At 34.5% G+C, this 27,231-nt stretch overlaps 1 protein-coding gene across 1 annotated transcript in view; it reads right to left on the bottom strand.

Annotated features, from left to right (window-relative positions):
- Window positions 1-27,231, bottom strand: part of PCDH17 (protocadherin 17) — an 89,612-nt gene that overhangs the window by 39,714 nt on the left and 22,667 nt on the right. The window contains exons 3-4 of the mRNA XM_059466244.1: window positions 20,988-21,046; window positions 20,648-20,820 (exon numbers count right to left, since the gene is read on the bottom strand). Of these exons, the coding sequence (XP_059322227.1) occupies window positions 20,648-20,820; window positions 20,988-21,046 (232 nt within the window). The remainder of the gene's footprint in view (window positions 1-20,647; window positions 20,821-20,987; window positions 21,047-27,231) is intronic.

The following is a 27,231-nucleotide window of genomic DNA, read 5'->3' as shown; positions in this document are numbered from 1 at the left end:
CAACCTGTCATATCAAGAACTCATATTTCCATTGGTTCTCCATTTATTTTCAATACCAGTTCAAGAACCTGACCATAATATTTACGGCTTTGCTGAGCAGGATGTATCCAAGGATAATTCTCTGTTCACTGCACAATGAGACAGTTGTGTCCCTCTAGGCCACTCTCATGAGTGTGAAGCTCTCAAGACTAGAAATAAAATGTTCTCAGTTGATGTCAGTCATTTGATGGAAAAGACACATCGCAAGAAATAAACAGGAGCTCCAGTCATTCTCCTGCACTGAGGAAACAATCAAAGAAAAATAACTACAGTAAACAAACACAGAAGCTTAAATGCAGTAAATAAAGCGGCCACATCTGTTAGCTACAGGTTGGAAAGTCAAGCCTCTCATTAACACCTCCATGGCTACATCAAACTTGCATTGTGTGGATCTGCTGGGATACACCATGCCTCCTGCTCCCCATCCACATATCAAATTCCCACTCTTCTAATGCAAATCAGGGTGCAGTGAGGTAAAATTATTCCAACAGAGTTGTGGGGTCACATCCAGGACACTTGCCCAGTAAACAGATGAGCACAGGCAACTCTCACATTGATATCTAAATGTCTGAGGTAGCTGGCTCTCACAGGCTGCAAGAAGAGGCACCTGGAATTGTGATTAAAGGTTAGGTAAGATCTGAATCCTATGGACTTCAGCACACTGTTCTTAACAAAATTAATGTCCTGTACCTTTATTTGTCTTTTCACAAGAAATATGACTTCAAAAATATTTTTTTACATCCTAATGCTTTTCACAAGGAAACAGGATGGATTTTGTTTCTTTTTATATAAGACTACTGTCTTTTTCTTTTTTTTTCCTCTGAACTCACCCTTCCTTGCACACTATTCCTTGAAGTATTTAGAAGAGCTCCTTTGGAATGAAACCCATTTCTGCTGGATAGAACACATGCCAGGACATACTTGAAGAGTTACACGGCTGGCAGTCACCGCTGAGAGTAAAGCATATAATGTTAACTCTCAGCATGCATCAGGGTGGAATTCAAGCTAAGCTGAACAGAGTTGCAGGTATCTTTGTCTACCTTTGAGCTGTTCAACCTGACAGAGCAGTGTACCATAACTTTATATTCAGACCTGTTTTGTTCTTTCAGTAAGGAAATCCTGAATACAGCATTGATGGCATTGCTTGTTTGAATCAGCAAGCAAGCTATTAACGGGACATGTCTGGGTCAAATATTCCACAAGTTTCAGCTGTTACTTTAACCTCTTTGTAAAACTGAAATGGAAAGAAGTTATCTTTTTCTAAGGCTCCAGATGAAGGAATTTTAAATAAATATATATTGTAATTGAATGAGTATTGTAGGAAAAAAAAAGTTAAGCCCCTTAGATAAACTGTGAGACTCTCTATTCTTGTCTGAGAACGAGTGACACTCTGTGAAGCTCAAAATGTTGATTCCTTTTCTATGGATTCTTTAGCTGGCTTAATAAGTGTAAAACTGCCACAGCAGAAAACTGTCTAGAGTAAAAGCTGTACCTGTAATTTCCATACAGCTGGAGTTGTGCTGAGCCCACCTTTGGCCTGATCCAGCTCTCATGTTGCAGACATGATTCCGAAGTCAGCATAGCCAGGATTCATGGCTGTGTGATCCTTCTTCTTAGCATGATGTTCTTTTTGATTTTACTTGAACCTTTACAGAAATTCTGTGAAATGGACTCTGGGTGGTTACACAAGGAGATGACTTTTCTGTACTGCAGGGTAAAAGAGACTACAAGCTATGCCTGTGGCCAGGCTATTGAGCTCAGTTCCAGGGTCAGAGAATCCCTGACATGAGAATGCCATGGTTTATTTGCACAAACTACAAGTATGAGGGTGTTGCTGATAGGATCTGAGCAATAGGTGAATGAGGATGCATTACCAACATGCTTCTCTCATGCATAATGACCTTGTGTTTACCAGACTCAACCAAGAAGCTGCAGCAATCCCCACAAAGCTATGGCAGCCTAGTCAGGAGCTACAGCAACCCCAACAGATATTCCACTGCAGTCCATAAAAGAGATTTGAACATCAGGTGGAAAAGCATGTCAAGGCATTTCTTTGATGAAATACCTCCATAGTGAACACCAGAGCATGTAAAAGCTCACCTACTTCTGTCTGAGGCTACACAGAAACAGTCTGAAAAATTAAAGAAGACAGACAATGAAGATTTGCTCAATTGCATAAAATCACTGTGTAGATATTCTTATACTCTTCTTGTTTTACTCTTTTCATTACTTGTTTTTCTAATTCTTATTCAGATCTAAAATGTCCTGATTTGCTTTACTCTTAATCACTTTGACACTTTGATTTACTTGGATATAAGCTCAGGCAAAGTGACTGACTGTACTTTAAGCCTAAATAAAGGTAAATAAATAGCTCTGCAAGGTTAATTTAGACAAGTTTTCACAGGTGCCTCACTGTGGAAAAAGAGAAAAAAATCAAGATTTGTGCTAGTTTGAGGGGAAAATTGTAATAATAATGTTTGCATTCCTAAGTGGAATTTTGCCACAACAGGGTGTGAAAGATCTCTATAAGTATTTTTCCAAGGGTGAGGTGAGTAAAAATGACAAGAGGATAATGTACAAGTCATTTGGAAAATTTTGTAACAAGGGAACAATAAAAATATAATTGTTGCCTTTGATATGTGATATTACCAAGATAAAAATGGACATTGTCTGTATATGTACATAAAAAGGTTATCCTAAGTAGCCAAAACTCCCAGGAAGAGTGAGAATAAAAACCAGAAGGAACTGAAAATAGGAAATAGGTGGCAGTCATCAGAGACAACCAATATATGGTGTGGGTGTTTTTTCCAGTAAAAAAGGAAGTGCAACATTTAATTTCACTTGAATATTAGTTACAGGTATAACTATCAAATCTCTTTCTCTCTCATAAAAATTCATTATGAAGAGGCAGACTTGAGTCAATTGAATCACAAGCAAGAGATAAAATTCAAGATGAAAAAGAGACAGCTAAGGATCTCTCTATAATTGATTTGGAATAAATGTGTCTTCTTTTTTTCTTTTCTCTCTTACTGAGAAAGAGAGAAAAGAAAGGACTTAGAAAGAACTGAAAATGACATCACATTTCTGCAGCATTTCCACATTTCTGCAGAGATTCTGCTTCTACTTTCTGAATTTTAGATGCTAAAGCTCATATACTCTTTTGAGTTGAAAATTGGTAAGAGGAGGGTATATTTTAAATAGCAACCAAGGAAATGTTTGTAATGAAGGGTACATATTCAGGAAGACTAGGCATTATGCAAACCAAAGGCTGGTGACATTTGAATTGTCTATGTTAATGTTTTTTAGACTGAAGTCAAGTGACAGGTATAGAAAAACATGTAATCTCAGATAACTTATGAAGTAGAGTGAAGTCACAAACTGTAAAGTGAAAAAGGAAAAAAAAATAGGGCAGAGCAAAAGTTGCTCATATTCGGAGAGGGAATAGTAAAGAAAAATTTCAGCAAATAAAATCCTAATTGAACAGGGAATGTAAAAATTGGTAACCAGACCAAAATCAAGTATTTACTTGATTCTAAGCTTTTTTTTTAAAGTCTAAAGGATTAGAACTACAACAGCTGGTTGTAAGAGAGGAATGTGATGCAAAAGATGCCTCACAAAGGTAATAGGAAGAAAACAGCCAGTGTAACCCAATATAATTATAATTCCAAGATACAAATTACATAGGAGTGATGAAGTACAATGCACTTATAACAACTAGGCAAAGTTAGGAGAGGATAAACAGTGCTTAATTGATTTATTTTTTAGCATTCAACAGCCAGGTGGAAAAAGTAACTATAAGTTACACTGTGATGCTGGCCACTAAGGTCTCAAATTTAACATCTACAGAAAAGAGAAAAAGGAAAGGGAAAAAAAAAGCTACAGTATCATTTAACTAAAAAAAAAATTGGAACTACCTGAACATGACAAAGCTTTTTGAAAAGAAATTGAAGAGGACAACTAAAAGACTAAATCCTTGCAGACAGCATGACAGACTGCCTAAAGATACTATATTAGGAGTCCAGAGAAACTGTATACCACTTAGCAAAAACGCTTTTAAAGGACAAAAAAACAGCCAGCATGGCGAAATAACAGACTGAAGAAGGCCATTAAGAGTAAAAAGATACTCTGAAAAAAGTCAAAATTGTGAGCAAATTAGGATAAGAAAAATGAATTAAGTACAACACATGAAATGTTACAATATTGTAGGGAAGCTTGAAAAAGGTTTTGAAGATTATTTGTTCATGACACTGAAATTAATGAGGATTTTATCAAAAAAATCAGAAAAAATGAAAGTCTGCCAGAGGATCAGTGAGGCTAACAGAGGATCTGCACATACAGAGCGCTGAAAGAAAATAAGGTCATAAGTATCCGTGCCTAAAAAATTAATAATTTTTTTAAAAAGTAAAAAAAAAATTTTTTGGAAAGAAGGAACTCAGGGTGATTCCTACAATGCAGATATTTTGGGGATAGAAATGAGTCATTAAAACTGCCTAGAACTAAAAGATTAATAGAGTAAAATTACTCCTAACAAATCAGCAGACCATATGGAATCCAAATATGAAATTTGAGCATTGTAACAGCATCACTTAAATTAGCTTTGGTATCAAACAAAAGCGAGTAGCAAAATCTGAGACTGTGAAGAGCTGCAGATACAAGTCATGCAATTGAATAACTAGTAATTGGCACATGAGATTCAGTGTCAACAAATGCAGGTAATATACATGATGGAAAATATTAACAACTCTCAATACCCGAGCAAGGGACTCTAAAACTAATCTCTGTATTAGTCTGGACAGTAAAATGAAGATGCCAGCTCATAATTCATCAGCAGAGCAGTTAGAAAAAGAAGGTATTTTGGAAAAGAATAAAGATTAAACCACAAAACATTACTCTTTTAATCCATAGCTGCTGTGTCTAGACTTCTGTATTCAGATCTGCTCATGCCATGTTCAAAAGAATATAATAGAACTGAAAAGACAAAAAAGAGCAGCAAATATGATCAAAGTTATGGAAAGGCTTTCATAAGAGAAGAGATTAAATAGACTAAGATTTTTCAGCTTGAAGAAGACACAACAAAGGGAAGATATGAAAAGATTTTTGAATTGTGATTATCACTGAGAAGACTAATAGGAAACAATTATTTACTGTTCCTCCTAAAGCAAGAACTAGGCACTGCCAGTGAAATTATCAGGTGTCAGGTTTCAGTCAAAAGCAGGATGTTTGAACACCCACCAAAGTTGTAGAGATTGTTGTGCACGACAAGCTAAGGGTCCATAACACAAAATCACAAAACAAATATGCTCACAGGTTTGACAAAAAAGCCTTTTTTTTTTTAATTTTATTTTCTTCCATTCTTTTCTTTAGCCTCTTAATTGTAATTGTCCTGAAGTCTCTGCGCAAACGCTGGAGTAACAGGAAATTCCACAAGGTGACTCAGATGTGGCATTTGGGTGGATGATTGAATTACCTTCAGCTGCTGTAAGTGAAGGACAGACACATACTACTGTTGTCCTAGACTGCACAATGAGTCAGAATCTGTTACTCCATGTGTAACTTCCACATCAAAACCCTTTTTAGGTGGGGTTCTTTTCAAATGCTTTTAAAGCCCTACAGATTAATATCTTATGTACCAAAGAAAATGTTTAAATCAGTGTGGTAGCTGCTGAATCAGTGCTTGCACTGCACCTTCCCAGCAATTTTTATTACTCTTGCCTTCATATCCATTATTCTGAATGTCAGGGAGCTATTTTTAAGTACTAGCTTAGTTCAGTTTAATAAAAGATATTAAATTATCTGTACCAAAAAATTAAAAGAATTCCTTATTAAAATTTAGTTTCATAAAATCAAATGCTTTAAGCCTAAAGTCCTTCCTTTTGAAAATCGCTTCTATTTTTTCCAGGAATACAATTATCATAATATTGAATTCTTATTTTTCTCAGAGTGAAATTTTCTGATGGTAGTAAATAAAAAAACTAAGGTAATTTTCAAAAAGCTGAGGGATCTAAACCACAAATCAGAAAGAATATTAAGGGTTAAATTGGCCTGTATTAGCTCTATTGATACAAGGCAAGGTAGAAAGATATTAAAAGCTGTGCAAGGATGTAAATTGAAGAAATTGTTACACTATTTTTAGTAATAAACACTTTGGCTTTCCTTTCCTGTAAAATATATAAACTTAGAATATTTTGTGAACTACAAATTTACCTGTTAATAACAAAGCATAAAGTATTATATGGGACCTTAATCTAAATTATATTTCCCTTAATTTCTGAAATACCAATCTGTAGTCATTTAAAACTGTCTAATTAATATTTTCGCAAGAAATCATTATTTTTTATCTTAAGATGGGGAGGATTTGTTTGTTTGTTTTATAAATTACCTCTCTATTTTCTCATCCTTTGTAGAAGTAGTTAAATATTGGAGAAAGCAACAAAATAATTTTTTTTTCGTGGGTAAAAAACTGAACCATCAGAAGAAAATACTCAAATTTCCCAAAGAAAAGGGACTGCCTTGAGAGATTGTGAAAAAATAATCCAGATGGGATGGTTACTCTGTTACTTGTTTTTATGTTCACAAAGCTGAAAGGGCAAACACAAAAGCAAAATACAGTCCTAAGTATTTGAGTGATGTACAATATAGAGGATTTATTTTCTGAGATAGTTCTGAGAGGCACTTACAGAGTTAAATAGTCATTATTAGGGTTAATCTGTACATGAGAAGATGTGTAACATATTCTTGACAACAGTGTTCAATTTGCCAAAAATGCAGTTCAGTCTTTCTCTGTGTGAGCCTAGCAAGAAAGCAGACTATGTTCTCTGTCAATAACACTGATGCTGAATAGCAACCTGTGAGACCAGATCTATATTGCGAAGCCTTGCTGGCAAAGATATGTCATCTAGAAGTGTGAAAAAAAATATATGACAACCCCGCTTCTCACAGCTATTCGGCAGAAAACTCTGACATTCATGTAGTTGTATGAATACATATTTAGTTTAGTTTATCTCTGTCAGGGGCACAGTGCAGGAAGGTTAGAAGCACACTTCTTTGTGCCAGCATGTGCAGCACCTCCAGCGGCTGGCTCTGCTGATGGGGCGGAGGGGAGAGTGGCAGGTGTACTCATGCAGATAAAGCTCACCTTGCCAGCAGAGCGGCACACCCTACAGTGGCTGTGATAAGAGGGGATAGAATTGCAGTTTCTTAAACAAATATTTACTTAGATTTAATAGGATTGCTCCTGTATGTTTATGAAATGCCAGTTGATTCTTAAATGTATATGCTGGGGATTACCAGCTATTCCAGAATCCATTGCTATTTAATGAACATACAAGAACTGTCTTAGATGTTATAAGGAGCTAGGCTTAAAAAGTTCATGAATTACTTCCATTCACTAAATGATAAAAATTTACTGAAGATTAGCATTATGTAAGGTACAGATATGTTACACAGAGATTAATCCTTAAATTAATATATTTCTTCATCCCTTGGTACTTAATTAACTGAAATTAAAATAGTTCCAGCCGTCAGATAAATAGGTTAATTTATTTTGATTTTAAGAAGTCCATATAATTCAAGACCATGACTTTCTTTTCTTGTGAGTCATTTCAGTAAGGCATTTCAGCACATAGGGCTTTTTAGAAGGTTGATTCTAATTTTAAACCTCCAACACACCATACTCCATTGCTTCTGGCACTACCAATTTGGCCATAAGAATCCAAACCAAAAGCCAAGTAGATAAATATTTAAGCGAAGCATAAAAAATAATGCGCCTTACACAGTCGCCTGATTTTGTGAGGGGAAAAAACAGTTCCCATCTGCAAATATGTGGAAGAGGGAAAAATAGGCATGCAAACAGAAATCATATTTCTGCCATGCAAGAGAGATTCAACAACTCTACAGCATAACTGATGAAATGGGAAAGATTTGCTAAATAAATTTGTGATGATGTCTCCAGAATAAATTTGGGCTGGATCAATTAACACCTCTAACACAAATAAGAAACACAGAAGCCCAAAACTGGTAATAAACAATATCAGTCTGCAAAAAGCTCATTCCTTCAAAACCTGAGAAGAAATTCTTCTTTCATAGGTTTAGGTATATACAGTTATTTATATCAGTTAGTCATCTTTTACTGACAGTAAAGAGGATGTGATTCATCTTAAACAGATCAAAAGAATCATACTCTGGAAGTACCCCACACTCCTCAGCAGTTCTAGAGAGCTCATCAGCTAATTAACTATAAAGAATTAGGGCAACTAGCTCAGATGTAGGTGAGATAGTAGGTGAAATGATAGGGACAATGTTCCTGAGAACATGTGGCTGTTCTTTTCTTCAACAGGGTTGAAAATGTAGAGGTTTGGGAAGCATTCTGTTCCTTTTTTTTGGTAACTAACCAAACCTTCAGGTCTCTCCATCTTGTTGTATTTATAGAGGGCTAAAAATCTAGAAGAACACCGGTGCCTTAGTTTCAAATCTATTTTGCAAATGTAAAATTCAGTCTAAATGAAGATGCCATTAACTAGAATATCCTGTATTTCATTAAGATTTTGAAGAGTACTTTTAGCTGGCTTAAACATTTTTCTTAATTTTTTTTCTATTTTCCAGACTATTATGTTCACACATCTAAAGGAAAAATATCATCCAAGTTTTGTGAAAACTTCTTTTTTTAATACAAAGCCTTATGCAAAAAAATTTTGTTACCTGACACTGAATCAAAAATACAAAGATATATTTTGTAAATTTATAACAAAAAAAAATAGCATACTGTGTTGATTCAATAGGGGCAAGGTAGTACAGTTCTGTTAACCATGATGAATTTCTGCAAAAAAGCAAGCACTTTTCTGATATGAAATGTTTCCAGTTTAGAAATATCTAAATGCAGCTCGATTCTAGAAAAAATACAAATTTTTATCACTTTTTGGCAGAGAATTAAATTTAACAAAAAAACACTACCTCTAACAGTTTCTTACTTCCTATGAAATCTGAATGTCTTGATTGCTGGTTTGGTTTTCTTTTCTCCTCTGTGTTATATGTTATGCTCCCACACCCTTAATATCTAAGTTAATATTTTTTCTTCTTTTTCTTCCTCTAGCTCTCACTCTGTGAGGAGTTTCCATACTTCTGCATATCAGAAAAAGACATTTAATAAGTTTACAATAAATCTGAGCTTCTACTGACATCAGAATCTATGTCTTTAAAGAATTTAAAGTAATCTTTAGGTTCTAAGTAGCAATGAAGTTCTCAGGCTTTAAATACTGGCTTATTTTGAGGTTTTAAATACTGGCTTATTTTGCCATACAAGGTTATACATCTCCTGAAATCACTGTAAAATAATGGTGAATTAGTAATTGAGGTAAGATTTCTCAATAACAAAAGAAAGGTGAATTCACAGTAATCAGTAACAGTCCAGACTGTGTTTGGGAGGCTCTTCTCTTGTACCAAAATTTTAGCAACATATTTCTGCTATTCTCCATAAACTAAGAAAAAAAAGTGAATGCACAGGAAAATAAAAAAAGGAATGAAAATATTCATTAATAATAAAGAATGAATAAACAGACTATAAATGTAACAAAAATATAAATATCATCGATGCTTTTGTATAAAAAAAGGTATCCATATGAAAAATTCACAATTTTATATGCCATAGCCTTGAACACCTTCTGAGATTTTATTTTCAATATAATAAAACAAATTTTGAGAGAAGTTTTATTTTGTAAGTCCAAATTACTTGACTTATTTTTTTATTGCAATCATGATTGCCAAAATAATTTTGTTTTGTTTTGCTTTGTCTGGGTGTTTCGTTGTTGTTGGGTTCTTTTGGGTTGTTCTATTTTTTGGTTGGTTGGGAATTTTTTGTTTTTTGGGGTTTTTGGGTTTGTTTGTTTTTTGTTTTTGTTTGGTTGGCTTTTTAAAAATTATTTTAATGGTCCAGTTCAGCAAGGAGCTCTGGTTATTCATGTACTCTGGTAATCCTGAGAAGCAAAAAAGCAGAACACCAGCAAGTAAAGCTGAGTTTAAAGCTTTCCTTACAGCAGTAGCTTCAATGTTCACCATAGCTTTTTGTCTCCATCCTTCTCTACTCCATGTACTTCCCCTCAAAAATAAGCAATTTATGTGAACTTTTATAACAACAACAAAATACCATAAGGATAAGGGACAGAATCCTTGCTTCAAATCAAATTAACAATGCTGAAAAGAAATATGACTTGTTAAAACTAATCAGATATGAAATGGAGGAATATTCCATAAAGTGCAGGAATACCCCACAGAGTGCAGGGATATTCATATTCAGCAGCACACACAGATCCGGTATGCACTTCTCAGGGCCATGAAGATTGCAGATGTGCTGCAAGTCTCTCCACAGGGTCAGAACAGACACAGTTCTGTTTCTGTTTTCCTTTTTATGTTTGATTTGCACCTTTTGAAAGGTTGTTTGGGCTCTGTAGCTGTCTAGAGATTGTCAATGCACAACCTAAACTGCACTTTTTATGTAAGAACTGTATTCATTTGTTCAAATAAAAATTGGGTCAGATAGTGCTATACATTATTAAATAGATATTTTAAAACTTTATTTGTAAAGTACCACTTTACAATTATAAACTCTATTTTATTCTGACAGCTTTTGCCTCGGAATTACTATTCTTTCCAAAACAACCTTTATGACAAAAATAGAATGTTTTGTAAACAGATTTGTGAATTTTCCTCATAGTTGCATTTTTAAAACAAGCAAGCATAAAATTAAATTTTCTATAATTTTAAGATTTATATAGATAACAAAATTTGGTTTTCAGGGATATCAGTTAATGATGTCTTATTTTTGTATTTATGAGTATGTATGTGGACATATATAGACATGTATACTACATATGTACAATACAATATTAATAAAACTGCATCAATAACAATATATAATAAAAGACTACTCATTTTTATATGCAATTACATGAACATCTCCACTAATTTATATGAAACAATTTATGAATTAAAAAAACTGGAAGAATAGAGTCCTAAATTTAAAAAAAATACCGATACTTTTCTTAAATAAAGGGGTATTATCTATGCCCCAGTTTGACTTGGTTATACTGGGCATATGCTCTTCTCCATTTCACTCTGCAGAGGGGAGCAGATGGAATTAAATATAGCTTGGCATGCAGCACAGGGGCAGCCATGGAGCACTATTTTTTAGTGCCATGCAGGCATTACCAGCTCTATATACATTAGAGATCAAACACAAAAAAGGGCATGTCACCTTCAGGAAAGGGTAGTAGTCAGGGAACATCTGTTATACATGCAGTGCTCCCTGTAGAAAGAACTGAAACATGATGAAATATGCATCAAAAGTTCCCTATGCACTGAGGTACATTAAGTCCCTTTCAAACCATACGAAGCCCACTTGGGGAGGGGAGGTTGTTTGAGTGCAGCAGCTGGAATAGGAGAAGGCAGCAGCAGGGAATGGAAACCAGCTGCTCCGCCATTCTGGGGATCTGGTTGGGCAGTAGGTGCACAGAGGCTGATCCATGGCACCGTGTATCACTGGAGTACAGAGACTTTGTCTACAGAGACACAGACTCACTAAATTCCATTGGTTAATCGTTCTGCAGCTCTGTCTCTGAGCCAGGACCAGGCTAAATGCTGCATATTATTGTTGGGAAGCACTAGTAATCCACACTCCCTGCAATTCTCTAACATGGTGAGTTCCTCAAGATGAAGATGTTCACAGAGAAGAAGATGAGGAACAGAGCAGAGCAAATAATTGTCTTTCAGTATGTTTTACTCAGGATTGGACAGTGCAATACATCCCCATATTTCATTTTGGCACCATAAAAAGCAGTACTAGAGTGGATCCTCTGGCCCTGGACAGTTTAAAATAAATGTAGATTATCACTGACAAATGTGTATTTAATCTGTTTTAAAAATCTCCAGGAAAGGGTATTCTTTAACTTACAGGGGTAGTCTACTACAGTGCCTACCCCTCTTTATTATGAAGTTCTGTCTCAAATGTAACGTAAATACTTCTCCCAGAAAATTAAACCAAAAGAAAAAAAATGCAAGCACTATTCTGTTCATAGCAACTTCATATACACAAAGACCTTTATTATGCTTCACTCCAGTCCTTCTTCATTTAAACAGATTCTAAACAAACACTTCTTTCAAACTTCACCTACAGGCGATGTTTCACAAACCTTTATTTTCTGCTGTTATTATACCTCTTTTTTGATTTTGAATCCTTCGAGATCTATCTCTAACATATGTCCATAAACTGCATACTGTAGGTATATCCCTAATTAGAGCATGCTGCAACTCTGGCCCAAATTAAACCACATTTCCCCCTCTGGAAGCCATGGCATAGAAGAAAAGTAGTATGTAAACAAAAAAGGGCCATGAAAAGGACAGTCTCTATTACTGTGCACAGACATCAGGAGATACTCTTTGTTCCAGAAGAACAAAATACAATTAGTAGTATTCCAGCTAAAGCGTTGCTGAATGGAATAATTAACCCTTGTCTCTTATTTAAGACACTTCTCTTTTGTCTTCCCCAGCTGGACATAGAACTATTGATAAATACAATAATTCAGATTTCCAACTAATACGTGTCATCTAATAATATGTGCCATCTTCATGGGAACTCCATCTGCAGAACATTGCTTCTTTTTGGTGAAAAGAATGTGGCTGCAATATGCAATGAGATTTTGTTAAATCTTGTGCACTACTGTGATTTATCATATCAGTATTTTCTGTTGACTTAATAAGAGGAGATACATAAATCATAAAATGATGATTTCAAATGATGAAGAGAGATCTATTTATTTTGTCTTCTCTATATTATTGAACAAACACACATACCTTCATATGTATGGGGTTTTTGTTAATACTCTAATTCTGTGTAAGCTTAATTTAAAGAAACCTGTAAGTACACCATTCAAGGACATTTTCAGACACAGAGCAAGAATAAAGAATAGACTCTCTAGTCCTGTTACAATAGTTTCCTTGATATTAAGTATTCATCCAATATATGAATATATGCCCTAAAATATTCATTAACAAAAGTAAGCACAAGTAGTGAACATCCATTTATCACCCAGGGAAATGCATAAAGCCTGATACTATGAGAACTCTTTATTTTCTGATTTCCTTGTTTCAAAAGTTGTTGATCTTTCTATGCCCCCACTTTTCTTTCAATTTATAAAAAGAATCTGAAAAGAAGAAATGTTAGCCGAAGATAATGATTTTGACATAGAAGGACCTCATCTTACTGAGAACTGCAAATCCTTCCCTTGTTCTTCTGGTGGGAATAAAGTGAAAAGATAACTTATGGATTCTAAGCCTTTCAAGAACAAACTGCAGTACAATAACTGTGCTCAGCCCCAGGAAAGGCAGTGTCAAAACAGAAAGTACAGCAAGGATGTAATGAGATTTCCACTAGTGACAGGGGAGGGATATTCTGCTTTGTTGCCTCTGAAGTAAAGCAGAAAGAGATGAGCACCAACAGCTACAGCACCAAATATTAGAATCTCAGATACGAGACTTATGGTAATAGACTTGTGATCTTGAAGTGCATGGTATGAACTAATTTGCAAATAAGCTCATCAAAGAAAACTCTTCTGAAATTTATGAATACTTTTATTGGTGCAGTCATGAACTTTTCAGATGTTAGTAAGGGCATTATCTAAATTGATTTGATAGTGAAGCGTCCAATGAAAACAAAACAGGTCAAAAATACACACCATTTTCAACCACTGAAGTATTTTTAAACTATAAAATAAGTAGAAATAATGTGGAGGAGAAATGAAATTACCTAAAAATGTGGCATGACACACCAAATGGTGCAGAGATGAAATTGTGCTGAATGGCTGTAATCCCTCTCTGCCACAGTGACATATTTGTGTCTACTGATGGAGAAAGCTCTTTCTGTATGTTTTGAAAGTCAGTTATAGAAATTTTCCCCCCTTATCTTTGTCTAAATGCATTAATTGTGGGATATGCTGCTCACAAAATTTCACAGCTACCAGATATATGATGGCAATAATCTGCCAGGTGATGAAACATGCACCTGATTAAAACCCCAGTTTGGCAGAACACAGCACCGGTTGAAATGCAGGATAATGGGCAATTACAGGCAGCAATAATAGGCTAAGGCAATCTGATGCAAACTGTATTCACTGTCACTTCAGCTGCTAGAATGTTTGCACCACTCTTCTATTTTGTGTCAACAAAATAGAGGCAGAGAAGTCATGAGGCATTAAGTGAATATATCCCTTCTCCTGTAGGATGACACTTCACTTCTTTTTCTGACTTTCCTGCTTCTTTAAGGACAAATATTTTCTTCCTCAGACTTCTCCTTCATTACCTGGATAGCACTGCTTGAAAACCAAAGCTGCTTGTGTACTTCTGAGAAGAGCACACTGTGGTGAAGCTGTGCCTGGGAGCCCTCCCACCTATAACGAGGAAGCACCAAACAAACTGGATTCTGCTTTGAAGCAGTCACACAGCTTCAATCACAAATCTCAACTTGGTATAAATATAGCTGAAATCTAAAAGATGAACTTAAATTGACTGGTAGACTAGGAGATTGTCTAAAAATAGAAGCTAAACCATGAGAGATATTCAACATGATACTCTGAGTGAAAAAAAGTTGGCAGATATGAGAGTTTTCTCTTTATTTTGTCTAAATCCCTCATATAATTTGCTGTAGACATTATACAGCAAAAGATATGTCATAAATTACTAGGTATTAACATGAGAAAAGCTGACAATCATCTGTACAGCAAAGGCAACTGACCTGCTTTTTTCTCTGTAGTTCATTAACTTTGGGTACAAGGGAGAATATAATTCTGATCTCTCAAAAAAAGGGAACTATTGAATAGTTGCACAGTCTAGCTTAGCCCAGGAAACAAAATCTTGCTAAAGTATTATCTAGATCATCTTAAAATGCTTGAGATCAAGACACAGAACATTTGAAACTTTTTATTAGATCTCTCTGACTAAAAGTGAAATATATAAATTTAAAAGTTTAATCCCAATTGAAGTTTCAATATCACCATTCTCAAAGATTTATAAGTGGTATGAAACCAATAATAATGCTGGTAATTCTCATATATTTAGAAGTACTGCTTCACTGAACCAAATGATCACAGCAGAAAAAAGGAAAGAAGTAATGTCAGTGGCTCCAGTGTCATATTGAACTTGCTATGCACACCAGAGTAGATGTCAAAGAATGGTATTATTCTTCATAAAGCTCTGCACTTCTACCTACATTTAAATCTTAAAATCTCATTATTAGAATAAGGCCAAAATCAAATATCTCCAGCTTATTGATAACTAATTTTGTCAAACAGAAACAGTTACATTACAGATAAGTTTTCTCTGACCTATGCTAGTCCTCATCTAGGATCATACATGTGCTTGCATAAAACACAAAATCAAAAGAAAAGATGAAAAAAATATATAGAAAAGAACAAACAGAAGCAGAAAATGCAAGACTCAATACCTCATTTTATGTGGGCTTCACCTAAAAATTTCCAGAATTTACAATTCTAGAAACAGATTCTACTACTGAGACATACCAAAAAAAGGAAAGAGATCCTCAATACAGTTGGTCTTATAGCTTTCCTGGAAATCAATTCATCAGATGAAATTGGAAAATAGATACTGTGCACAAGTAAACAGCAAGTTAGCATCTTACCTGACCATATTAGAAGTTAGCAAGTAAGAAAGGATGATAGTGCTGGACATAAAGACTATTAAGTGGTGTCAGAGCAAGAAGGGCAGTCTGACAGATATTCTGAGCACAGAGAGAATATGATAGATGTTCTGTCCCGACGAGAAAACCCATGGGAGGAAGCATTGTTGAACAAAAGATTTCACATGCTGTGCCAGCTCCTGGAGACTCCAAGCCTCCATCAGTTTCTCAGAAAAGGCCATCACCAGTTTTGCAAACTTTGAAAAGGAATATTTCTCCACAATCTTCTTTTCCTATTATCTCATTAAGCTGGTGTATTCATAAAAGAACTCATCATCCCCAATGGCATGGAAAGCATTGGTGGTGATGTCAGACAGCAGAAATGGGCTTGATGAACTTTCTGCACTTATCAGTCTAGACTGATTCTAACTCAGTTAAACAGAATGGATTTTAATTATCCAAAAGACTCTAGCAAGATTATGCCAAGAAAATTAATGGATAGCCCAGAAAAATTGCGGTAAAAATTTTTTGTAATTTTTGCTCTGCAGATGGATAATGCAGGATACCTGATTTCTAGGATCAGTCTTGTTCAGAAACGGAGACTGCAGATGAACAAGTTACTACAGACCTGTTATGTGAACACGTTCAGTGGGCGAACACAAAGGGTAACAAACTGTTCTTAGAGAGTCTTTAGAACGGATATAATTTTTATTTCTAAGACTTACATGCAGAACTGCATCAGTTGTGATGCAAATGTATTTTTGTTGTGATGAAGAAAGAGCTATTATATTTTCAAATCACACTTAGTATCACTTTTTTTTCCTGTAGATACATTACATTTCTTTATATTAGTAACAATACCCTACACTAAAATGGTGCTCTTTTACAGAGCAGCCTGATGGGCAGCCTCGGTCCTAGAGGGGACCCTGACAACTATGCTATGGAGAGTTTCATTTCACCCTTCCTCCAAGCAGTTGCTTCTGGTTATTTTCTTTATTCTCAGGATCCACACTATTGTTATGAGGCAACAGCATATGCAGAAATGGCTCTTCTATGGGATGCCAGCGTGAATGGCAAGAAACTGTGTTGAAAGAAAGATGTAACGCACAGTGATAAAGCAAAAACTCAACAAAGCTACTGAATTTGGAGATATTTAATCCCTTGAAGTTTTTTTGACAAACACATGAAAGTGTAGATTTACAATGGAACAAGAAAACACAGACAGAAGAAAAAAAAAAAAAACAAAGGAAAAAGAAATTTAAAATTCCTGGGGAAACCTAACAAAGACAATATGAGTAACTACAGAAAAATCCATAACTTGGTATTCTTTACTGATTATAAGGTAAGCATATGCAGGATTCGCTAAGTATAAAATTAACATCTTGCTGTTTTACGTCTCCCTTGTAGATATTATTGTTTATGTTTTATGGGTTATGATATAATTTCCAGCTTTTAAAGAAATAGAGATTATTGCTGTTATTCTTAAACCATACCATACAAAACAATTACTCTGTTATTTAAATGCAAAAAGTGAGTATTACATGCTACAATAGATGTGTTCAAAACTAATAATTCTTGTAAGACTTCTGTGTAGGGTGATCTCAAACTGTCCAAACTAGTGATAGGGTTTAAAGTATCAGCAATAGAAGTGGAAAAAAAGACAGGCAAACAAAACTAATTTATCCAAAAGCATTCTATTAAAAGACTAGCAGGTATATGGAAAAAGCTGTTTGGTAAGACAGCTGATTAAGATAGCACAAGTAAGCTTAAGAGACTATAAGAGATATTCTTATGCAGAAAGTGGCTTGGATATAACAGCAAGAGAGTATAAGGCTGAGATGAGGTATCTAAAGTGGGACGTGCTTATTGTAACACAAGAGTTACTGTCATGATAATTTTTACAATTTGGGGGGGCGTTCTGCTTTCCTTTCATTAAGGCCATTTTATAAGCATTTCATTAATTATCAGATTAATTATATCTAATTTCAATTGTCTTTCTCATTTGTGAAAATGTTTAAAATCACTACCAGACAAAACTTGCTATCAAGATATATTTTCCTTGAAATCAACTATTTCAATAGTAAACTGACAGGCTCTATCATTCACTGTTTTCATTAATCAAATGAAAATCATAAAGTAATCTTGATTGCTTTCCATCTCATGCTGAAATCAGAAGACATCTTGTCTACAAAAAATTATTTTCATAAAATTTCCTACTTTGTTACTGAGAGAAGCACAATTGCTGTAGTGCTGCCAACACACTTTTTATCACAGTATGGCCTTTTAATTTGGGCTAGAGTAGTCAAAACTGTAGTCAAAACACTGGTACAACTAGAATGCTTATTACTGCCATAGTCAGAATTGTTTGTTTGGAACACCATGAAGAATATGTCAAACTTAACTCATTTTTTTAATTAGGATTCTCACATCAAGATCCTAACTTCACAGTTAATCCAGATAATTTTTCAATAATTTCATAAGATTTAATATTTAGTGTTGTTCTAATAGCAGAAGCCAAAGTATTTTAAATATCTTTAAAAGACAATAATCAAGCCTAGAATATGGCTACAAAATAGTGAATTCCCATCCCTGTATAATCCAGAATGATGACAGAACCACAACTTCTGATATTGCTTCAGGCATTGCTGGAGACAATTGTTGCTAGCAAACTTTCCATCTCCTTTACCCAGAAAACAATTTTTCTCTAAAGAAAAATTAAATTATTTTTCTATCTTAATCACATATATCATATTTCTTACCCTACTTCAACTTGGCTTATGACTAGAGAAAACAATTTTATTTGTCTACTTTGAAAAGAGAAATATTACGTTGGGCTAAGAACCCTAATCATACTAAGCTCAATGACAAGTAATCATTGATTTCATTGGGAACAGCACATAGCATCACATTTGTTACTGTGATGGCCTGAAATCCCATAAGGTGCTTGATGCAGGTTCAGTTTTCATATTATAACAATGATTTCATTATAGCACACTAGAGACGGAAGAGTTCATTCAAGCAAACAAATTTATATCATTACTATTTGTAATTATATTTGGAGGAAAGAAAAATATTAAAAAAAAGGAAAAAATAGCTTGTCTCTCTATCCCCATAATTTTATTGCCTTCAGCAAAGAAATTCACATAAACAGCCACTGCTGTAGATCAGTGGTTGACAGTACTTAACGTCCACAATTCAATATATATTTCACAAGAACATGAGGAATTCATCTGAGTGATTGGAATAAATTTTCCACGATGAATAGGGCAGCTCAACTAGGTATAATGACAAATGCAAACCTGCATATAACTTTTTGCATTATAATCAAATTAAGCAATGGGAATGGTTGGCATAATGCGCTTACTAGATTGCATATATTTTGCCCAGAATTGAGTTTGATGCTGCTAGACAAACTGCAGTATTATGAACACTGGCCATACAGTCCTTTTCTTTAAAAAACCACTCATTTTTAATCTGAATACTAGATAGTTTCCTAGTTAAACTTTAAAAATTTGAAAGCTCTTTCATTGCTATACTTGATAGATGGAAATCCAGAATTTTTGTCTTCATGTCACACAAAACTGAGAGAATAAGACATATGTTCAAATAGCTTCTTTAAAAAAAAATCCTGCACTGCATCTTTATACAGATCAATGTCCAATTATAAACAGAGAGTTGCTGTGGCAAAAGGTCAGGAAAAAATAATCTTTCCGGCATTTATTACTTGGAAAATAAGGTCACATATAAGGTCAACCTCCAAATGTATACAGAACAAATTATACTGCAGCATTCTAAATATTCTGCACTGCAAAAATTATACTGCAATTTCAACATGATCAGAAAAATGAAGTTGAATATGTATTTCCTTATGACTGTACTACACATCAGACTAAGCTAAGAGGTGAAAAACTGAGGTCCAATTAATCAACAATTAATAAAAAGCTAATCAGATATTTCTGCTTAATTAGAAATATAACTTCTTATTAAGGCTGACTGATTTAATAATTTCCTAACTATCTTTAACACTGAGATACCCTCCCCACAACAAAGTAAAATGGAAAACAGAAAACATTTAAAAATCATTCTGTGATGCACTTCTTTATTGCTTACAGCATAGAAGTAAAACATAAAGGCAGAGAATGCTCGAGTGCTTTGTCTGTCTGACTCTCTACAAAAAAGAAGTGCATCTTTGGAAATAAAAGACCTCCTAATTAGATAAAACACATCAGAAAAAAAAAAAGAATTGGACACAATTTGAGGAAATAATTATGCTTGTTTGTCAGAATGAATGTTGGCAGAGAACATTGTCATTGTCCTGATCTAAGTAATTTTACTGTTTCACAGAAAGTCTCAATCTTTGCTATCTTCACAGGACGTGAATGAAGGTATACTGAAAATAAGATTTGATTAGTATATGACAATTCTTACAGTACTCTTAGTTGTGAAATCAAAATTATAAATAGGAAAATGCATCCATGAAATAAAAACATCTTCTGATTCATTTTTACTCTTTTCTTTTATGCAAAGCATTTTCTTTTCCTCTTCTCCAAACTACATGAAGAATATAAATGACTGGTGTTCTTTTATCTGTTGCAGTCGTGTCTAGTTTGAATTTCCAAATCAGGCTTTGACAGAAGGATTGTATATAATATATCACAGGCAATGCCAGTGGTGATAGAGTATACTCTAATCATTTTCAAAAGTACTAATTTATTTTTTTTTTAATCTGCTTTGGACACTTGTGATTTCATTTCATGTTTATTCTGAAAGATACTGTGTTCTTTTTTCTGGGCTAGTGACAAGATTTACTGTTTTCTCTGATAATTATATCAGTGGTTTATTCCTTCCTAATAAACCACAACTGCAATACTAATAGGTTGATAATGATGTTTTAGACTTTACGCTTTTGTAGGCATTGTAGACTTCACTCACCTTGTTCAAGTGGCTGGCTTTTAGTTGAAGTAGTTTTCATCTTGAGTGCCTCCCTAACAGACATGTCACAGCAGGAGCCTTTGTTAGTGTCTTGGTCACTGTCAGCCTGATCACTGTCCCCATGCCCGCTGTCCCTCAAGCTGGCTCTTTCTGGATCCTTGAACGTGGAGCTACTGAAAAACATATTGAAAAAAAAGAAAAAAAAAAAAAAAAGAAAAAAAAAAGAGAGAGAGAGAGAGTGTTGTATTTACTTGTTCTAAGTTGAATTGTACTCTCTGGCAAAGCAATTTTGACAAGAATGCAAATGGGGAAGCCAAGAAAGTTATTTAATAGGCCTTACCTTTGAACAAACTGCTGCCTGCTGCCCATGTAATTGGGCTCTGCGGGAAAATTGTCTGTCTGTGAAAGAGAAGGAAAAAAATACGTGTAGTTGTACACTGGACAAATCTCCTGCAGAGCAACAAGATTTCCTAGAGGAGAAATGATTAATAATTCAAAAATTCCCTTAATCTTCAGATTTGTACATTTTAATTAAATTGGAAAATGCTGGCATGTAATTATGTGCTCAGAACAATTAAATGATTCCGGTCCACAAATTACCTGCTAAAGTAAACAATGAAGCTCCAATAAGTGGCATTCTCTGTTAGTAACCTAACAGATGACACTGTTTATGTTTTTTCCTTAGATAGATATTAAGACTGATGGTTATTGAAAATGAGAGAAAAAAATAACTCTTTAATATTAAAAAAAGTGAATTATTCAATAATACTAATTTTTAATCATAATTACATCATCTACTGGGATTCTGAAGCTCCTACTGCTGTAATACAGTTTTTTATGCTGCTATATTACACTTGAATTGAAAAAAATAAACAAAAAATCAAGAAAATTTATGGCTGATTAACTGTGGGGTTTCTCAGAAGCTACTGGAAAAATGCAAGTATGAAAATATTTGGATTTCCTCTTTAATTTTCATCAGTATTAATATCTATTTCAGAATAATGAGAACCACACATGCAAACGAGAATATTGAATGATCACTGCTGACAAGTAGTTTTTAAAAGAAGATACTTTCATTAAGTCTGTCATGTATATTTTTAGCAGCATGAGCCAAGTAACTGTAGAAGCAGAAGTATTAAGAGGATCCAGACCAACATGGAGTCCTGCCAAAGGGAACTGAATTCCCCTTGTATCATTAGCTGAAGTTCTTTGGGAGAAAGAGAGACTGCATCATTCAGAAAACTCCGCATACTGTACATTCACGCACGTCACTTCTTCTTGCAGCTGACCTAGCGACAGAGCTTCTACTGTTTTCTGCATCACTTCACATCACACCACTCTGCTCCGCAGCAGCTCCGGCTTTCGCAGCAGCATCCAGCGGATCAGTATCCGTAACGCGGCCAGCACTCAATTAACGGAGCTGAGGGCCTGAGGTTTAATGTCCACAGCAAGTGCTTACACAGGTGACTGGGATCTTAGATATCTGGACTTCCCTGCCACTCCCCATTCCCCATTTTTTAATCTTTGTTTTGGTTTTATCAGTAGGAGGTAGTTAGAAATATTTGCTACTTCTTGTATGGTTGGAATATTTGGGCTTGGAAAAGAGGCAAAAAGTTTTATCCAGAATTTAAGTCACTGCTGTTTGCAACAGAAATTGAGCAGACACCTGTTACTCGCAAGGGATTTGTGAAATAGATGTGCTTGTATACCATGGATGTATTTGTGTCTTAGAGAAGGGGTGGAAAATACAGAACTATCTTCTGTTCAGCATGTATGTCAATGTACACTGCACTTTCCTCTAGTTTCTAAATTCTTTTGTTCAAAAAATAAGATTATAACACATACTATGTTCACATCCATCCTAGCTTTAGTAAATGCAATTAGAATAAAAGTTCATCTTCACATTTAGTATGTATCAAGTTAGAAAAAACAAATATTGGAAACAACAAAAAAAGGAGTTATATTTCAGCCTTCTGGTGTGTATACCTCAAATGCATATTTTGGAAGCAGCTATAATTCCACTGTTTCTTTTCTTCTCTCAAGTTTTAAGCTAGTATCTCTCTTTTGTGCATCAAAAAGAGATATGTACATACACTCATATACAACCATTATGGCACTTAAAGAACCCATCACTCATCAACCTGAATAAACCTTTGCAACTGCAGAACTCGTGTCTCTTTTTTACGTCTAATATCTGAAATAGAGATATCCAGGAAAACTGACCTTATGCTTTTACTTACGTAAGACATCTGTCTCCTCCTAAACACAGCTGCTACCAGAATCAACATTTCCATTTTTCATGACAGTCAAAATGCCTGCTATAAACTGCTTCTTCATTAATTCTCTGCCATTAAAAGCCACACTTTTGTCCTGAAAATAATTTTAATTACTCCTTTTTGATGGTTCTAAGAACTTAACTGTAAACTGGACCACTGTAAGAATAAGTCATACTTTTTGTCTCTGCTTTTTCATAGCAAAAAGTATTTCATACATCCTGGATGAGCCAATATACAGATATTAAAATAAAAGATATGGACACAGCTGCTGAGAAGTTCTGCATTTATGGTAATCACTAAAGACCTTTAACTAGATAATAATTTGATCAATTACCTTCATATTGCATTTTGCTTCAATACTATGAATTGGGTGCCATGTTACAGCAAGTTCATTATTACAAAAGAACAAATGTAAGTACTTGATGATCATATACAGACTCAGAGCTCAGAGTTGAATACTGTTCTTTCTGTACTAAAAGCATTAGCCCTTCTTCTATGAATTATGAAGGTATAATGTTTGTATTGAGCTGTAACAGCCCTCTGAAATACAGGCATCAAAGGGAGGACGGTTTCATGTATGAAAATATCTATTAAATTTGTGATAAATAAAATAAAATAATTTTAAGGTTTGACAGTTTAGAGGAATCTTAGAAATGCAAACATCTGCTTCACAATGGATGAGAGAGATGAATGTTTAACACGTCTAACTCCCTTAAAATCTTTTTTTTTTTTTGTTTTAATCCCAGTTGAAGGGAGAGGTCATATACTTAAATTTTTTACACTTTAACATTTATGGAAGTGATATTACACATTCCAGCTCATAAATTAATCATACCTCTTTAAATTGCATAGCTGTAACTCAAAGAAACAAATACTACCTAAAAAGTCTAAAAACCCTCTTGTTCTTCTCTGGATATACAGTCCTTTCCAGGACAACAAAATCACCAAAACTCTGGAGTTCCAGTTAAAGGTAGGTCACAGTTCACCTGCAGAAAACCACCTAAATTCTAGTCAGCTACTCTAGCTAATCAGCCAAAATCCCTCAATGTGACTTCGATAAATACAAACTATCCCATTTGGTCATCTATTGTCAGGTACATCATACTCCTGGGGAGCATCATTGGCATAGGGGAATCTTGACAACCAGCAAGATGTCCAGTGCAATAACTAAAGCTAAATAAGATGCATCAGGTCAGAAGTGAATTGCCTGGAATTGCAGTCTGCTGCTAAATAACCGAAAATTATTCAAATGCCAGCATCGTTAACTTTCTGAAGAACAAAATAAAACAAATTCCACCCTTGTTCTCACCCTCCCTCCAAAAAAATCTCCAGGAACAATCTGTCTCCAAAAGTCACCAGAGTTAAATGGTAAAGAAACGTGATTTTTTTTATCTCTGTAATTCAAGACTGTGGGCTGGAGTATCAACTAGATCACCAGCAGCTTCCACAGCACAGGTTGTCCAGTAGCAGGACAAATGCTATCTAAAATTTAAAAAAAAAGCAATAATGTCCACTGCCATCAGAAAACTAAAGTCTGTGATACCAAACTAACTGTCCAAAGCCATTTTAGAGAAGCAGTCGTGGTTTTATGGCCCATTTTCACAGATTAGGGGAACCAGCTAATTTCCAATGAGAGGATGCTGTTAAACCATTCAACAGATATTCTTTTTTTGACAGTTGCTGTAACAGACCTTTACAAATATTTTCTTTTACCTATCTGTTCTAATATGTGACTCTGGATCAAATATAAAATTTTAGGAATACCGTCATTAGTTTAATGTTGCAGAAAAATGTCTGAGGATTTCTGTACAAGCATTTGATACAGCTTTCTCAGAAGCTGAAGCTCATTAAAAAAAGCCATTTAAAAAGAGGTCAGAATGCATAGTAACCTTCCAAAAGCTGCAAAAATTTAAAAAGAAAGGGTTACATCCTTTCAGAAAATATACAGTTTGATTTTGTTACCATTTCAGTGAATTGAAGAGAAGGAAAATAAAAGAAGAGGCATATTAAACCTGTGCAAAATATACTTTTCATAGAATCATAGAACAGTCTGGGTTGGAAGAGACCTTAAATTTCATCACCCCATAATGGATAGGGATACCCATTCTCTCCCCATAAAGGGTAGGGATACCTTGCACCAGTTCAGGTTGCTCAAAGACCCACCCAACTTGGTGTTGAATACCCCCAGGGATGGAGCACCCAGAGCTTCCCTAGGTAACTTGAGCTGGTTAGATTTTCTAGATTTTCTGGTATGGAATTTCAAATGTGACAATATAATTGCTAAAGTCCAATAATGGGACTTGGAAAATCATTAACTGGACAGTGTTTTCATGAACAGCACATAGAATATCTTTCCAAGTGCATCAACTGTCAACAAAACTATTCAGTTTATTGCACCTGTCAGGACTTGTATATTATGACCACACGAGGACCTAGATAAGCCAAAATTGTTGCCAAGTATAGGTCTCACATGGTATATTTGGAATACTAGATTTTGTAGATTCAGAAATAAAGCCATTCAAAATTTTGAAAGTCAACTGTTAAGTTTCTACTAATTAATTCTGGAATGGCTATAGTTTCCAAAAGTTTAATTTAGAGAAAGGATAATGAAAAATTATAGCCAAGAACAGAGTATGAGAAACAAATTCTTCACAGGATCCATTAACCTTAAATAAACCCATAAGAAAAAAACCAGTAAAAGCCTCATCACTGGAAACAGCTTGAACCAGCCTGGGCCAAGCATTACACAATGAATTATGGACAATATTTTTAGCAATGGGCTATATTAATCTCTTATCCTTTTTTTTATCTTTTCATAAATTCATATTCACAAGGTATATGTGTTTACTTCTGTTGAAATATTATGCTATTTTTATAGCTACAAAGGTGTCCTACTGTGGCTCTGCACACACTATTTTTTTTTAATTCAGGATTAGAATTACAGCACCATATTAATCAATCAGGTTTCAAAAATCTGCTATTGCTCAGTAAGAGAACAGTAGATAAACTTCACGAGTCTTCTGCTTTCAAGAATTGCTGCAAAAAGCAGACTGTTTCTTAAAAATTAGAGGTTCCTAGCTATTTTTCTCTTTCTCTTTACTTTTTAATAAAAACATTTTTATGCCACAGTTTCGAAGATTTCTAGCAATATTTATTGTATCCCATACTGTTTGAATAAAATTAGAGATTTTTTTTTTAAAAAAGGATTTGCAACTCAACAGGTCTGTCTAATAAAAAAATTAAAAAGTCAATGCCTACAAAGGAAAAGAGGAGGTCAGAAAGAAAGAGACAGGGACAGAGAGAGAAATCCAATATTTAAGTATTCTTGACAAACTATGCCTAGAAATAATTGTCATATAAGGAAAAGATGTACTCCAAAATATGTAAAAAAGACTTAGACATTAATCAGATTTATGAATATTAGATGACTAGAATATTCATAATTTTTTCTCAGAATTACAAGAAGAAGTATCACATTTTCTGAAATTATTTAATGCAGCTCCATTTTATGTAGGTGTTCATACCTGGAACTATAATAAAGCAAAATGTCTTTGCTGACTCTAACTTCTTTTTAATTAAACATTAAATGCAAAAATGAAATGAAACATCTCTCACCTTTATCAGACTGCCACTTAATATCTAATTCAAGCATCTTCTGTGCCTTTTCTTTAAAAGCTGAATTCCAAGTATTCACCCTTCCCCCATGAAACAAAGATCTTATATAATGGTAATCTCTTCTGGAGGCAAAAGAATTGTATTCTGCCAAATTGAGTTTTGAAAGAGCAGACAATTGTCTTCATTTTGTTAGGAACAGTGTGGGTTCAACATAGTACAATTTTTCACAAAGACTTCTCAGTATAAGACTGCCAGTGAGTGTGTATAGTAGTTTTTGCTTCCACAAGATTTACTTCATTAAGAAAATTCACTATCCCAATAGCAAAAACAAACAACAACAAAACCAAAAACTGGCCATAAACCTCTCATAAGTTATTCTACTCCTTTCAAGGACAAAATTAAATAGGCTATTTAAAAAAAAAAATATTATCCTACTATGTGCTCTCCACTCTCATTCCTTTGAAAATGCTTTTGATATATAATTTATATGACTTGTACATATTTGGGAAATTTCACACTTGCTGCAAGATGTGTATTTTGGTGTTAAAAGTCCTACAGTGTGTTTATGTGAATTTTTGACATATACAGCATTCTTCAAAAGCACATTGAAAACACAGGGCAGTAAAAACAGTCAAATGCACAAGGCAATATCATTCATGAAGCTGCTGTACTCTCTCTTAAAGTGTTGGTTGG

The sequence above is a fragment of the Ammospiza nelsoni genome, chromosome 2 (assembly GCF_027579445.1).
Source record: "Ammospiza nelsoni isolate bAmmNel1 chromosome 2, bAmmNel1.pri, whole genome shotgun sequence".
Lineage (NCBI taxonomy): Eukaryota > Metazoa > Chordata > Aves > Passeriformes > Passerellidae > Ammospiza > Ammospiza nelsoni.
The sequence above is the reverse complement of the archived record's forward strand: the minus strand, read 5'-3'. Positions and strand labels throughout refer to the sequence as shown.